Raw genomic sequence first — 13,374 nt, 5'->3', positions numbered from 1 at the left:
TGCTTCAAAAGAAATATTTGCCACATTGTCTTATCCTACAGGCTTCTGAAGGTGGGTAATGCAGTTTAATAGTTGTTTAAAAAAAAATGCTGTAATTTGCTAGCCAAGTTTGAAATGATGTAATAATTTTAATTCTTCTGAGATTAGGTTTACCACATTGGTTGGGAGAAAATACTGCTGTGTTTCAAGGTTCATGCTGTATAAATATAATGCCTTCAACTACAGATGCTAACATTTCATGCATTAACCATGTGGCACTGTCATAGACATTCTCATTTATAGTAAACATTCTCAATAAATCCAAATTGTTATTTTTGCATTTCAAGTTAGTCAGCCTATTTTCAGTATTCGAACCTTTAGTATTTCAAAGTGCTCAGACTGTCTGCCGCTATAATGGTTACAACTTCTTGAACACTAGAGCTTCCTGCCGCCTCTTGAGGCTCACCACTGATGTTGTGGATGTCTATGCATACAATGTGCTATGCGTGGAAAATGTTTTAACATGCCATGCTTCAGTGTTGACATTTTTTAGAGCTTCTGCTGTTTGCTTGTTTGGTAATGCTCTGCTGTTGCACATGTAATTGTCGCTCAACTGAAAGCTCCAGTGTACACTTTCAATGAATAATGTGTGATGAAGTTTCAGAACTGCCACATAGAGCAGCGAGAACATTTTTTCCTTGTTACTAAACCTCAAATGTAAACACTTCAGGAAGCATTGCGATGGCCTAGGGCTTGACTGGTTCATACATAGCACAAGAAGACGTGCAAAAATTCAGAAATGCATTATGTGTATGTATTACATGCACTTTGTTTTTTTTTTTTTGTTTTTTTTTTGTAGTGCCCCATCACTAAGTATGCTCTTTCCACGTTTTTTTTTTGTTTGGTTCTGCTGTATCTACTTGGCCAGTGCAGGGTATGCTGTAGGCCTTGTGTGAAGCCTTCAATTGAGCCAGCTGTTAATATTTTAGTAGTAAACACCGTGCTCCAGTGCTGTTTATTGTTTATTTACATTTTTAACTATCATAATAAGCATTCCAGGTCATGTGAAATGAAAAGTTCGTGGGGCAGCATAGAAGTTCTCTAACCCAGGTGCTTTTGATGAGTGTAGCCATTTTTGTTTGATAAAATAGCTTGCATAATATAAAATCATGCAACAGCATGCTGCATGAATAAAAATGGGTTGACCTTATGTGCTCTCTTTTATGACTTGATCAGACTGCTGGCTTTGTGCCTCCTGAACCAAACCATAACAGTATACTCTGCATTGTTAATTGTGAGATAACCACCAGTGGTTTCCGATAGGGCCCTTTTCCAGCACATTGCTGTACACTAAAGGGGCATTGGCGTATTCTAAATATAGAGTAGAAAATATGTTGAATTTGCTTTTTGCCAGGTGCAGTGCATATTTATACAGCTGCTCTGCTATGCACTTCTTTCACAATTTTATCAAGGAACAGGAAGAAAAGCCTGCCACGCCGTGCGTCGGATATACTGGGAGCAGCATCAAAGAAGCTGAAGAGCATTTTTTGTTCATTGAGCAGCGGAAGCTTCTTCGAGTCATTGACTCTACTTAGGGTATTGTTCCAATAATGGGTCGATTTTGGCTGTTCAATCTGACATATGACAAGGGGTCCGACAATTTGTGCTGCTTTATAGAGCACCTCTTTTTGGGCGTCTGCGTGTCGAAGCCAAGATGCGCTGCACGACGCTTTATTTCATCGCTTAAGGCCGAATTTTATGCAAGCGCACGCGTTGACACTGACAAAGCATAGGATTAATAATGTGTACTGCAATTATTGTTGCATACGACTAAAAGTTTTGTTGTTTTTTAAGAAATGTCACCATGCTGTTGTGTTCATTGTTCGGTTCTGTTTTTGAAAAAAATTGTATACTTTGTTGTCTGCATTTGTTGGAACTGTTTTACTTCTATCATTTTTTTAGGTATTTACGTACATAACATGTATGTTTTTGCCCGTGTGCTAGGCTCTCGGTGGAGAGTGGCAGTATTGTTAAATAAATGAGGTTCCATAGCGCGCATCAATGAAGAAACAGAACACAAGTGCCCCCTGCCTCCTCCACCAGCACCCGAGCACCCACTATCCCGAACCCTGACCCTTCTATGCCGAATAAAAGACTTCAAGTTTCCTTCTGTGTGACATTTTTTTGTAACATGCTCTGTGAATTTGAAAAAACAATCATACTGGCATGGGCCATTCGAGATGTCAAAATAATGGCATGCAGCATCTCTTTACATGCTCATTTGGCATTATAGGTGGTTAAAAGGAATACCATTAAGCTTGATTGAAAATGTGTACATAGGAAAAGCATTAGGAACGTGTAGTGGCAAAAGTAATTCCTAATTAGGGAATGCAATATATGGACGTTATCCGCACTGATTTTTATCAAGGGGTGTAAGGGTGCAATGCCACTGCTTCCACCCTGCAATAGGGTGTAAAAGTGACGAAAACACCCCAGTGCATTGGCCCCATAGAAGGGTGTTATGACCAACCGAAGCACCATCTTTGAGGGTGTACTGGCACTCTGAAGCCACTTTTTTTCAAGGGTGCATAGGTGTAGTTATAGACATGCGAAAACACCTAATAAGGTGTTTTTGTTTTTACAGTGTACGCACTTAGATGCTATCATGTTGACCAGGCAGTTTAAAGCTTCAACGAAGAGATAGAATTGGCAATGCGGAAGGGAAAGATGCAGTATACTGTACTAATGGGCGACTTCAGTGCCAAAGTAGGGAAACAGCAGACAGGAGACTACGCAATGGGGATTATGGCATTTGTTCTAGAAGTTGGAGGGGGGGAGGTGATTAGATGACTTTGCAGAACGCAATAACATGAAAATCATAAAACCCTTTTCAGCGAACGGAATAAATCAAAGTGTACATGGAAAATTCCTAACGGGGAGACTAAATATGAAATTGACCTATAATCTGTTCTAACCCCGCCATTATGCAGGATATAGAGGTAATCGGGAAAGTGCGATGCAGTGACCACAGGATAATAAGCTCTCGAATTTGTCTAAATTTGAAGAGGGAACGAAACAGGTTAGTAAGAAAGAAGTTCATCAACGAATTAGCCATTAGGGGGATGGCAGAAGAGCTCAATATATCGCTACAGAATATATATTTAGCTCTAATCGAGGATGACGACATCAGCCTAGAAGCAAAGAACAATAATTTCATATGATTACTGAGTGCGCTGTAGAAGTAGGCGGTAGGATAGTTAGAGAGGACACCGGTAAGCTGCCTAAGGAGATGAAAGATTTCATTAAGGCGCCAAAGTATAAACGCTTCCATTCCAACAGACTCAATTGAACTGGGAGAGATATCAAAGCTAATACATAAGCGCAAAGTGGCCAATATAAGAAAGCATAACATGGAGAAAATTGAGCAGGTTGTAGAGAACGGAGGAGGCCTTAAAGTGATAAAGTAGAAATTGGGTATAGGCAAAAATAAGATATATCGCTAAGGGACAAGGCGGGCAATGCCGACACTAATATGGACAAGATAGTCGAAGCAGCCGACGAGTTCTATACTGATCTTACGGTAGCCAATGTAGTCAGGGCAATAATTAGATTGGCAGTAGGAAAAAACAGTCAGATGTTCCACCAGTGACAAAGGACGATGTTAATAAGAAAGTGTTAGAAATTATTAAAAGGGGGAAAGCAGTTGGAGAAGACTAGGAAACTCGAGATTCGTTGAAGGGCGAGGGGATATCATGCTAGCAAAACTGACTACCCTGCCATCCCGTTTACGCAGTGCCTGGTGTCATCGACGGTACCGGAACCATGGAAGAACGCAAACATTGTCTTAATTCATTAAAAATGGAGGCTAATTAACTGAAAAATTATAGACCAATCAGCTTGCTATCTGTTACGTATAAGGTATTTACTAATGTAATTGCTAATATAATCAGGTCAGGCCAATCAAGCAAGATTTCGGAAATTGTACTCTAGTATCGATTATATCCATACTATCAACCAGGTTATAGGAAAATGCTCGGAATATAACCAGCTCTTATACATAGAATTCTTTGATTACGAAAAAGCATTTCACTCAGTAGAAACCTCGGGGGTGATGCAGGCATTGCGAAGTCAGGGGGTAGACGAGCCGTACGTGAAAGTGCCTGAATATACATATAAGGTCTGCACAGCAACCATAGTTCTGCATAAAGAAAGTAACAAAATGTCTATAAGCAAATGTATTACGCAAGAAGACACAATCTCCCCAGTGGGATGAAATATTCACAGCTTGCTTAAACGTATTGAGAGACTTGAAATGGGAGCACTTAGGGTATGGGTAAATGGAGAATGCCTCAGTAATCGGCGATTTGCTGATGACATTTCTTTACTAAGAAACTATGAGGATGAAGTGCAAAGAATGATTCTTGACCTAGATAAAAAACGTTGAAAGCCAGGCTTGAAAATCAATATGCGGAAGGCTAAGCTAATGTTCAACAGCCTCGAGAAGGAGCAGCAGTTTACGTTGGGTAGTGAAGCACTGGAAGTAATAAGGGAATATGTCTACTTAGGACAGGTAGTAACTGCAGATCCGGACCATCAAAGGGAAATAACAAGGAGAATAAGACTGGGATAGAGCGCATTTGGTAAACACTCGAAGATTATGACTAGCACCTTACCGGTGTCGCTCATGAAGAATGTTAACAGCAGTCACATTTTACCTGTACTCACCTACAGGGTGAAATGTGGAGGCTAACAAAGAGGGTGCTACCAAAGTTCACGACAACGCAGCAGGCTATGGAACAAAAAATAGTAGGTGTAACGTTAAGTGATAGGAAGCATGCAAAGTGGGTGAGAGAAATAACTAGAGTTAATGCTATTCTAGTGGAAATCATGAAGAAATAGGCATGGGCAGGACATATAGTACGAAGAGATCTTAACGTATGGTCGCTTAGCGTACAAACTGGATTCTAACTGAGGAAAGCGTAGCAGGGGGTCGTAGAAAGTTAGGTGGGCCGATGAGGTTAAGAAGCTCGTAGGAGTCAAATGGATGCAGATTGCACGTGACCGGGTTAATCGGAGAAATATTGTAGAGGCTTTCATCTTGCGGGGGGTATAGTCAGGGTGATGATGATGATTGTGATGAAGAAAAACCACACGTCACTACTAAAATCAACGGAATAGAGTAGGAGAGCGAAAGTAAAAACGCCGTCATTCGTTCCTCCGTCAGTGTCTCTGCTACCGAGGGCTAAAGATTTGTTGTTAGAAAAGCGCAGGTTGCTGACTTTTCCCTCAAATAGTTTCCGGGTTTAGTACTTCAGTCATCAGAATATACTAAAACCATCGACTTCTTCTGCACTGAATGGAAAATCGCTTAGATTGTATAAATGACCCAGCACGGCGGTGAGTTAAAAAAATATTTTGAATGGTTTTTAAGTTGTCCTCTTTATGATGCATATGTCTGACAATATGTTGACGCGGCCGCTCTTACCTAAGCATACTTTCCCTTCAAACTAATTTATTTCTAGCCAGCGTATAAGGAAACGTTTGCCATCATGGGCAATCTTCCAACTTAAAACGTTTCTTGTGAACGTCTTTATAGAAAGAGTAACTTAGTAGAGTAGAAAAGTAAAAATGAAATGGGTACCAGTGCTATTGAACGCTTCCTTTGCTGCTGCATTTCTAACTCAGACAGATTTTGCCGCTAAATGCTCCGCGGATTTTGAGCTTGATTTTCTTAACGCTGTTATTTCCTGCCAGTACTATTGATCCAAAGGAAGCAAATGGCGCAAACTGAATGTAATTCCAGCTGATATATATTACATATAATAAAAACAGTTGTGCACCGCATGCGTATGAGCGACAGTAATGAGAATATATGAAAATGCGTTTGCACCGCTGTAAAGAAAGGACAGAAATTTATTTATGAATGCAGAACCCTTTCTATGCTTATGGGTGCGTGCCGAAAGTAGGCATCAGTGCGAGGTGTTCACTGCTGCTTGCCCTTGAACGAATAAAACAAGAACAAAGAATGACTGTATGAGGTAGAAGAATTAACATGTGAACCTAGTAGCCACGTTTGAATACTGTAGAGGTATTAGTTATTTAACTCCAGCCAAAATTGTCAAATATGCGTCCAAATAGCGCTGGACGTCTATATCGTCAGGGCACGGGAGAACATGTCGAAATAAAACAAATTGGTGAAAATGGGTTAGAATCGCAGAGATTGTTTCCTTAGATCTCCAATGGTTAATAAGAGCAACTATAATTAACGCCACAGAAGGATTTATAAGTTGGGTCAGAAACAAAGAAACTTGGATGATGACATTTCATCCGGCTGAAAGAAGTCGAGGCACTGCGACATTTATACAATGCCTAAAAATGCAGAATTTGCGTAAAAATAGATGGAAAAATTGCATTTAAGCTTAAATAATAATTATAGTGACCAAAAGACCTATATTGGGGTCAATTTGGGTGAAAAAATAATTGCAGATGGTGATGTTACATGCTACAAAAACGAATGTAAGAAGTGCGGTAGCTCTCGCGAATAAGTTAAATACTCTAGATAGACTTAATTAATACACAATTATTCTTTCGCGACAGAATAAATATCCCCCCCAAAAATTGAGAACACTGTGGAATCTATAGAGCATAAATTCGAAAGCTTGAGCGTTGCTGCTGCACACAGAGCGTCATTTTTGCTCTCACCATCATTATCAACTTAATGAACATTCAATATCTCCCCTGCTGTCAGCATTGTCATTATCACTAAATGCAGCATCATTGTCATACCTACTATCACCTTCACGCTAGACAAGGGCAATTATGATGTCTTTTTCATTAGCCCGGGCGTGGCGCAGTAGGTTATAGCGTTCGGCTGGGAATCGAAACATAAATCTTGGCTTCCTCTGGAGACAGGATTTTCATTCATCTGATGACGTCATCAGGATGACTGATTGTTAATTTTTATCCTCATAGATACGCTATAAGTAAGAGTCACATCCGACGCCCAGATACTGTGAACAACTCTCGCGCTAGGGATTTCTTTCTATGTGCCTAGCAATGTGTTCGCCTTAATGAATAAATTCATATAGGCATTACTTACAACAGATGTCAGAATACCGGCCTCGCCTAACACAGCAACCGCTGCCAACGCACTGCAAATGTCCTTGAGGTAACAGGTGGCGCCGATCCCCTCCGCCAGGACAGCCGCTCTTTTTTTCGGTCGCTGCCTAGCAACAAGCTCTGCTGGCTTGCTGCGCGTGCACAGGACGTCATAGCGTAGAAACATGACAAATAAGTACAAAGATTCGCGTAAGGGCTTTCGGCTTAAGCACTTAAGAGAAATAAATACATCCAACAAATTTTATGATCACTGCACTTTCGATCGCACACTATAACATTTGCGATGCTTGCTCGTGACACTATTTCATGAGAGAAACAAATGAGCAACTTTAATTTCAAAATTCACGCGCAAGCATTGCTATGACCAAGTCCTTCTTTAAAGTGACATAGCGTAAAAAATGCGTCGAGTGTTCATTTGAGGAATGAATCGATGAAAGCCTTGTATTGCAGCGGATAGGAGAGCTGAATAGATTCTATTAGCCAATTATCCGTCATAGTAATTCAGTTGTCAGAGTGCTCGACTAATACCGGACCGAATCTCGGCCGCGGCGGCCGCTTATCGATGGCAGCGAAAAGCTAGGCGCCCATTTGCTGTGTAATGCCAATGAACGTTAAAGATACCCAGGTGGGCGAATTTTCCAGAGCCATCAACTGTGCCGTATCTAATAACTCGAGTCCCTTTTGGAGGCTGAACCCAATAAACCACAAACGATCTATTCGGCCGTTGTTTCACTCGCAGCAGCCTTTGCCAAAAGCGTGTTACGATGAGCTGAATTTTATGCAGGAGAAGACCATACTTGCTTATGGATGACTGGAGGTGCTTCATAAGAAATAGCCTGGCGCGATAAATGAAACATCAAGTTTAAAAAACTACTGTGTCTGGTAAAGTGGTAGTTTAAAAAAAATCTGGCCAACCTGAGATAATAAGGGTAGCCCATGAAATATTTGCAGTCATGATAGATTTGTAAGAGCACCCAAACGTAAACATCCGTGTGCGTTTGTGTGTGATTAAAAAAAAAGTCGAAAATTTATATTTTTGACGGTCCCAGATTATATGGACTCCTACTGTAACAAGAAAAATAAATGTGAAGGATATCAGTGTCTATAGAACGCAGAGGCGAGTATTAAGTACTTATAAATTGTACCAAGCTCCGGTACCTCTCATCCACAGACATGCCAAGTAAAGGTGTTAGATAACGTGACTCTAGAATTTTCCTACGAGCTAAACATGACGCTTAGGGGCAAAAATATTTGGTTGGGATGCTTCGTACTGCTGACTTCCATAAGGCTCCCTATTGCAAAAACCAGTGCCACTGGGTCCCAAGCCCCAGTGCCATACCTGATTATGGTCCCAGTATGACGGTGGAAACTGGGCGCACTGGGACGCGGCATGCTGGGACGCTCCGCACTGGCGGCACTGTTCGCCCGGAGAAAGAAAGCCTTGGGATAAAAATTAATAAGTAAAGAAACAAGTTACGTACATAAAAACCTAAAAAGTAAAAAAAAAAACAGAAAATAAACGGTGCACTAAGCGCGCTTCGAACTCAGTCCTTAGGCACATGTCAATCACCACCTCAGCACGCTAACCACTCAACCACGCCGAGAGTTTTTTTGTTTATTGCATGAATTGGTACAAATACACCAGTAAAAGATCGTGGTTGCCATGCCCCTTGGCTGACAACCGTGTTTAATGGACTTTCCTTGCCACAAGTTCGCCCATTAGACTCAACACCTCCTCCGCAGCGTCTTGCTGCTTCAAAATTTATTTTAGTTTGTACACTTGTTCAACAAAATAATCACATACAGATCGTGCATCGACATCACAGGGTCTATAAGCCATCCTACTCCTCCAAATACTGTCAAGGCTCAATAGCATGATGAGGTCATACTAAAATCATCATTAAGAGTTGTCAAGTACCGAATTCCAGGTGGCCTCAATGGCAGGTCTTTTTTAAGTGTCCTTTGTAACACACCCCAGTAAAACACCGTATCGCAACAATCTAGGAACACGTGCTCAACTGTTTCAGGTTTCCTGCATAGTAGACAGTTTGAGCCCCAAGGTACAAAAAGGCTCTTTTCTTCCATCCATGTTTTGACTGGGAGGGTTCCTGTATGCAATTTAAGAAAGAATGTTTTTACGCCCGGTGCAACAGTCATGCTTTTTACTCGTTTGAGCACATCTTTCCCTGGGCCTTCACAGTATAAGAAAGGAGTGAGGCAAGGCTACATACTGTCGCCCTGCCTATTTAACCTATATGCAGAGTGCATCATGAGGAAGGCCGGTCTGGACGAGTCTTCAGCAGGAGTGAAGATTGCTGGAAAACGTATCAACAACCTTAGATATGCGGATGATACCACTTTAATTGCAGAAAGTGAAGCGGAACTCAAGAGACTTCTGATGCGCGTACAAGAAGAGAGTGAGAAGTTTGGGCTTAAACTGAACATTAAAAACACGAAGATCATGGCGTCTTGCCCTATCAAGTCCTCGAGCGTCAATGGACAAGAAGTGGAAGCTGTGACAGATTTTCTCTTCTTGGGCTCCAAGATTACCTCGGAAGGAGACTGCAGCCATGAAATTAGCAGACGCCTGCTTCTGGAAAAGAGAGCAATGGTTAGCCTTGACCGCCTAGTAAAGAGCAGAGACATTAGTCTGCCAACCAAGATCCGTATAACTCGTGCTATGGTCTTTCCAGTTGTGATGTATGGATGCGAGAGTTGGACTGTGAAAAAGGCTGACCGCCGAAGAATTGGCGCGTTTGAATTGTGGTGCTGGCGAAGACTCTTGAGAGTTCCTTGGACTGCCAGAAGATCAAATCAGTCAATATTGTCGACCATAAACCCTGACTGCTCATTGGAGGGTCAAATTCTAAAGTTAAAGCTCAGCTACTTTGGGTCATCTGATGAGAAGAGAGGAGTCGCTGGAGAAAGATTTGATGTTGGGAAAGGTTGAGGGTTGCCGGAGAAGGGGTAGGCAGCGAACGCGATGGTTAGATGGCATCCTCGAGGCACTGCAGATCAAGTTATGTGATGTTAGGAAGATAGTGAGAGACCGGAAAGCGTGGCGTGACATGGTCAATAGGGTCACGAAGAGTCGGACACGACTGAACGACTGAACTGAACTGGACAGCCGCTTAGGTGGTACCGTCACTAAATACTCTACAGAGTACCTCACGCGCAAAAACTTGAACGACCACACCACTTCTCGCAGGAAGCGTTACACAGTGTATCCCCGAGCAGAGAATGAAGAGACTATAAACTCTGGAATTGCACTGGATAGCATGATTTGCATAAAGGTTCTCAGGAATGCATCTTTTTGGTCACGTAGGAAACAGAACCTTAAAACCATCTGCCACACATATAGATGCATTAGAGACAACCATCCTTCTTTAACTCGCCGAAAGAGATTATCTCTGCTAAGTCGTTCCCAGTTGGACGACCAAATGAAGACCGCAAATACACGATGGAACCTTTGTATATTGCTTCGAGCACAATACAATACTTGAATTAAATACATTATTCTTGCCACAAAAAGGTATTGCATACAGTCGCACGGGCGAAAATAGAGAGGTTACGTCCCATGCATCCTTTCGTCCTTTCCCGTATTTCTTCCGCTTTTTCATTCCAGTAATTCGTATTTTCCCCGTATTTGTCCAATGGTACTACCAAATAAACTCTGGGCTTTGTAGCCCATCTTACTCCATAGAACATTTCCAGTTCCTCTTCCCAATCCCCGTGCCAGACTCCGAGACTTTTCTTTAAATTAACAGCACTACCAGACTGCCTGCAATACCTTTGTGTTACTTTCAAAGCTTCCGAAACGCTTTTGCGATCTTCACAAAAAAGCGCCACATCATCAGCGTATGCCAATATTTTCACTTCACATACTCCCAGTTTAAAACCACAGATGTATTCGTTAGCAATTACCATTCTACACAATGGTTCCAAACATATAGCAAAGAAGGGAGGAGACAATGGACATCCCTGCCGCACAGATGCTCTTACATCAATTCTTTCAGATAACACTTTGTTAATCATAAGGCGTGTAGAACAACATGCATAAGCCATTTTAACTCCTTTCAATACAACAGCACAAACACCAATATGTTCCAACAAACAGTACAATATTTCATGAGACACACGATCTAATGCTTTTTCGAAATCAATTTGAACCATGGCCACTCTCCTGTTTAGAGCATCGCAGAACTCGAACACACTACGTGCTGCATGAATATTATTAAATATGCTTCTGGTCTTTATTCCACATGTTTGATGAGGTCCAACAATATCTTTTATAATGCATTGCAATCTCTTAGCTAACACCTTCATCAGAATTATATAATCAACATTTGTTAACGTGATCGGTCTATAGCTTGTAACTTTTAAAAGCATGGCTGGCTCATCAGTCTTGGGAACCAAGACCGTATGCGCGTTGCTAAACGATGGTGGCAGATAACCCACATCAAAGCACTCCTTGAAAAGCCTAGAGAGCATGATAGATAACTCACATTTAAGGCTCTTGTAAAAGTCCGCACTCAAGCCATCTGGACCCGGGGACTTTCCGACATTCATTTCATCAATGGCCTTTTCTATTTCCTCCACACTTATTTCGTTCTCTAACTCTTCAGTAACTTCTTTGCCTAATACTGGCATCAGAGGCAAAAAGTTATCTCTAAACCCTTCTTCACTTGGTGCTTTGCTCGAAAACAGCTCACGGTAATGTTCCACGAAGGCGCTCGTAATTCCGTCTTGCTCATGATGCCTCTGCCCCTCGTATTCAATAACCGTTATCTCGTTCGGCGCGTATATCGCTTTTCATCAGCGAGGGCGCGTTTTGTTGGCGTCTCGCCACCGGGCCATTTTTCCGCGCGCGCTCTTATCGCAGCGCCTCTGTACTTCTGGGCATCCAAAGCTTCTAGCCTAACTTTGATGCCTTTTATATCATGCATGAACATACCCGGCATTCGTTCTTCTTCACGCCCTAAATATTTTAAGAGCTCTTGCAGTTGCTTTTCTTCTTTCTTTTCCTCATACTTAATAAAGGAAGAGCGCTCAATTGCATTAATTTTAACCTCCTGTTTAAATCGTTCCCAGAATTCAATACAGCCTGTTTCGCTCTCATAAAAATATCAATGCTTTCCTTAACTTTCCTTAAAAGTAGTTCGTCTTCTGTAAGCCTCGAGTTTATTTTCCATAAGTCCCAGTTCATTTTTGATTTACATTGCTTCGTTCGGCCCAGCGTGACCGTAACTAAGCAATGGTCGCTAAATGACACTTGCTTCACTTCATACTGTTCACAGGTAGGCGAAAACTCTGGCGACACATATATTCTGTCATGTCGCGCGTGACTACTACCTTGGAAATGTGTGAAATGCGCACGTTTTTCACCATTCACCAGGACTGATACGTCCTCTAAGCTGCACTCATTGAGGACACACTTTAGCAATTCGGCACTTTGGTCTTTTCCAACATTTCTATTCGAACGATCCTTCGAGTCTACAGCACAGTTGAAATCTCCCAAAAATATAGGCGCACGACTGCATTCAAGGAAAGGCACCAACTGCTCAAAAAAGTCGCGTCGTTCCTTTTGTGTCGTTGGTGCATACAGGACCACCACCCTCACCGCACAGGTTTCGTACTTGATGTCGCACACGACGAAACGCCCCCTTGCACAAGTTATTACTTGCTCCACTGCTATGCCTACACTTTTCCTCAGAAAAAGACAGCATGCAACCTGCCGACAAACCGACTGCATGGCTTACGCAAACATTGAAGCGTGACCGAAAACCAAACACCATATTATCTGTTTGCTGCTCATCCTTAACCTTTGTTTCTTGTACGGCTACGATATCTAAACTAGTTCGCTCAACAAACGGTTCAACTGCACTTGCTTCCGTCTCGAGGCGAGCTCTCGGACGTTTGGAGTGCCCGCTTTTAGCTGTTTTTTCGAATAAGCCATACTCTAAACCCAGCTAACAAACAATGACTAAAGGCTCACTTCTGCAGGCTCTCGTCGCGAGTGAGCGACGAGGACCGCAACGCAGTTTGCGATAAGGCTAACTTGCCTTTCTTAGTGCCTTCCACCCTTCACTGCTTTTCTAGTCGACGCAGTTCCCGTTCTGTAGCTGGTACCTTTTCTTAGTCTCGTGGTCTCTTCATGGAGGCGGTTGTCATATCCATCGGGGACTCAGCAACGCTTCCTTCCGAAGTGCCTTTCGCTGTTGGCTGATCTGACGACATAGCAGCCTCCTCCCCTTTCCAGTCGTTTCTGCAGCGGGT

The 13,374-nt window shown here is 42.2% G+C and overlaps 1 protein-coding gene across 2 annotated transcripts in view; it reads right to left on the bottom strand.

Annotated features, from left to right (window-relative positions):
• Window positions 1-8,533, bottom strand: part of LOC146195389 (uncharacterized) — a 41,638-nt gene extending 33,105 nt beyond the window's left edge. For both annotated transcript variants that reach the window (XM_084596227.1, XM_084596226.1), the window contains exons 1-2: window positions 8,438-8,533; window positions 7,079-7,229 (exon numbers count right to left, since the gene is read on the bottom strand). In XM_084596227.1, coding sequence (XP_084452353.1) covers window positions 7,079-7,229; window positions 8,438-8,490 — 204 coding nt within the window. In that variant the 5' untranslated portion in view covers window positions 8,491-8,533. The remainder of the gene's footprint in view (window positions 1-7,078; window positions 7,230-8,437) is intronic.
• Window positions 8,534-13,374: the final 4,841 nt, after the last annotated feature.

Source organism: Amblyomma maculatum, chromosome 3, assembly GCF_055883805.1.
Source record: "Amblyomma maculatum isolate TAMU_Amacu chromosome 3, ASM5588380v1, whole genome shotgun sequence".
Taxonomy (NCBI): Eukaryota; Metazoa; Arthropoda; class Arachnida; order Ixodida; family Ixodidae; genus Amblyomma; species Amblyomma maculatum.
Note: the sequence above shows the minus strand (reverse complement) of the source record. Positions and strands in the feature narration are given on the sequence as shown.